The 2,606-nt window shown below is 41.1% G+C and overlaps 1 protein-coding gene across 1 annotated transcript; it reads left to right on the forward strand.

Annotated features, from left to right (window-relative positions):
- Nucleotides 1–292: 292 nt before the first annotated feature.
- LOC126702171 (thaumatin-like protein) lies at nucleotides 293–2,025 on the forward strand. Its single transcript, XM_050400827.1, has 2 exons — nucleotides 293–487; nucleotides 1,187–2,025. The coding sequence occupies exons 1-2, from the start codon at nucleotides 421–423 to the stop codon at nucleotides 1,867–1,869; spliced, it is 750 nt and encodes a 249-aa protein (XP_050256784.1). The 5' UTR covers nucleotides 293–420; the 3' UTR covers nucleotides 1,870–2,025.
- The last annotated feature ends 581 nt before the right edge of the window (nucleotides 2,026–2,606 follow it).

Below are 2,606 nucleotides of genomic sequence, written 5' to 3' on the forward strand. Positions count from 1 at the left end.
CCCACCTCTCAGACATGTCCTCGAAATCTGAGCGCTGTTTGTCTTCAATCAACTCACTCACCCCCAAATATACATTACCTTTATGTATTTACAGTTTTAACTTTTACACCCACCACCACCCACAAATCTCTCTGTTTCCCTCTATCAACTTCTCTTGGTTTAAGAAAGAACTAAATTTATTAACAAAGCTTATTATAGTCAGAGTGATATAGGCCCACATTTTATTAAAGGAAGAAAGGTAACATTAATCCGTTGGCGTTAGGTCATTGTGTGTGAGTGACAGTCTATGTTCCTTTTTTCTCTATAAAAACCATGTCTTGCTAGCTGTTAAAAGAGGGGTCGAGAGAAGAAGGCACCTTTTTCTTACGGTCTTGTTTAAGTCCCTTTCCTACTAATCATCAACCTCTCCAATCTGCAGCCATGGAGGCAATGCTGAGATCTTTCATAGCTCTTATGCTCTTTACTCTCATGCTTTCCCACATTCCAGGTATACTCTATAGCTCTTGATCTCTCACGCACACGCATCTTCTGGTTTCTCATCTTAATAGTGTAGCCACGCCACCATGGCTCAAATCCAGCAATGTCACTCCATTTGTGTGCTCATTCTTCACTTTTTTTCCTTAGTGCTTTCAGTTAAGGTCTCAAACACACACATGAAACGCACGGACCCTGAAACGTTTATTTTCATGAGTAATTTAACAATTTTCCCACCCATATGAACCGTTACATACAATGCCATCTCAACTTAGCTAGTATGGTTATTAACGCCAAAGTTTTTCCTAGTCGTTCTTCTAAAAAAACACATCCTAGTGGTTGCTTATGCTTAGGCCAAAGGAGATCCATAAGCTTTTGGATTCAAAATTCCTAACCAGTAATTTATGACCACCCGAAGAGTTTTTTTCATGTAACTTCTTGTTGTGTCATGTGTGAGATCGGGAAGTAGTGCACACCTACACTAGCTAGCATAACATGCAACAACAACGTCTTTGTTCCGAAATTTTTTAAGTCGGACAATGAATTAGTCGACCACATACAATTTTAGTCTTAGTAGGTCCATAATCCATTTATAATAAAGTCATTAAATTTTACTTTACCAAAACATAGAAACAAAAATCTAGTGTGCTCTCTATCAAAAAAAAAAAAAAAATCTAGTGTGCTTAATTTCTGTATTATTTGTTTGTCACAGCGGAGGTCTCGGCCACAACCATGACCCTTTACAACAAGTGCACACATCCAGTTTGGCCAGGCATCCAACCAGGCGCAGGCAAGCCCATCTTAGCCCGTGGTGGCTTCAAGCTCCAACCAAACAAGGCCTACTCTCTCCACCTCCCTGCTCTCTGGTCCGGCCGCTTATGGGGCCGCCACGGCTGCACCTTCGACGCATCTGGCCGCGGCCTCTGCGCCACTGGTGATTGTGGTGGTTCACTCTTCTGCAACGGTCTAGGTGGAGCCCCACCAGCCACACTAGCAGAAATAACTCTTGGAAGCGAACAAGACTTCTATGATGTAAGCCTTGTTGATGGTTACAACTTGGCCATTTCTATCACACCCATTAAAGGATCAGGCAAATGCAGCTACGCTGGGTGTGTTAGCGACCTCAACATGATGTGCCCAGTTGGGCTTCAAGTTCGGTCCCATGATAATAGAAGAGTTGTGGCTTGTAAGAGTGCTTGCTTTGCGTTTAATTCTCCGAGGTATTGTTGTACTGGGAGCTTTGGAAGTCCTCAGGCTTGTAAACCCACAGCATACTCTAGGATTTTCAAGGCTGCTTGTCCTAAGGCTTACTCTTATGCTTATGATGATCCTACTAGCATTTCTACTTGCACTGGTGGCAACTATTTGGTCACATTCTGCCCTCACCACCGTTGATTAATCAGATCAGATGCTTATAGTTAATTGCTGATATAGTAATATGCTAGTTCGTTTTGTTATTGGTGTTTGTGTTGGTTAGTTTATGTGTGTTGTAGCTAATTTGGAATAGTGGAAACTTATATTATTATTGGTTCTGCTCTCTGTTTACTTGCAGACTTATGGTGTTTGATATTTTTTTTATTATGTTTGTTTTTGTTTTTGGTTGATGTTTGTGGAAAGGACATTCATGGTAAATCAAAACTCTCCCATTTCTCTATGAGCTGAAAGGCCTGCTCACTGGGGTGTCCATTGGGTTGGAAAAAATTTAGCTAGTGCCTTCTCCGGGCTCTCACGAAGTGGGTGGGCCTTACACGTAAGTCGCAACATGGGGCTCACCCACTCTGAGAAAGCTTGGAGTATTACTCCGAGACTACTAAAGTATATATTGCCACGGCAAGATTTTTAATCAGAAAAAAAATAAAAATAAAAATTCTCATTCTCGCATGTTCTTTATGAGAGCCTGAAAGCACTGCGACGAGTCTAAACCAAGTTAAAAGCTGTGCCTGAGTAAAAAACTAACAGATGAATATTATATCAATGCCTCTATTGATATTGTTGATCGCAATACCAAAATAAAATTATTCTGTCTCCTTGAGGTCCTTCGGCAATGACATTCCCTCAGCTTTGACGAGTATAGATTTTTCAATTTGTTCATCCATGCCCATCAATGCAATGAAGAGGGTTTTGTTGGAGAT

This window comes from Quercus robur, chromosome 10 (genome assembly GCF_932294415.1).
Source record: "Quercus robur chromosome 10, dhQueRobu3.1, whole genome shotgun sequence".
NCBI lineage: Eukaryota > Viridiplantae > Streptophyta > Magnoliopsida > Fagales > Fagaceae > Quercus > Quercus robur.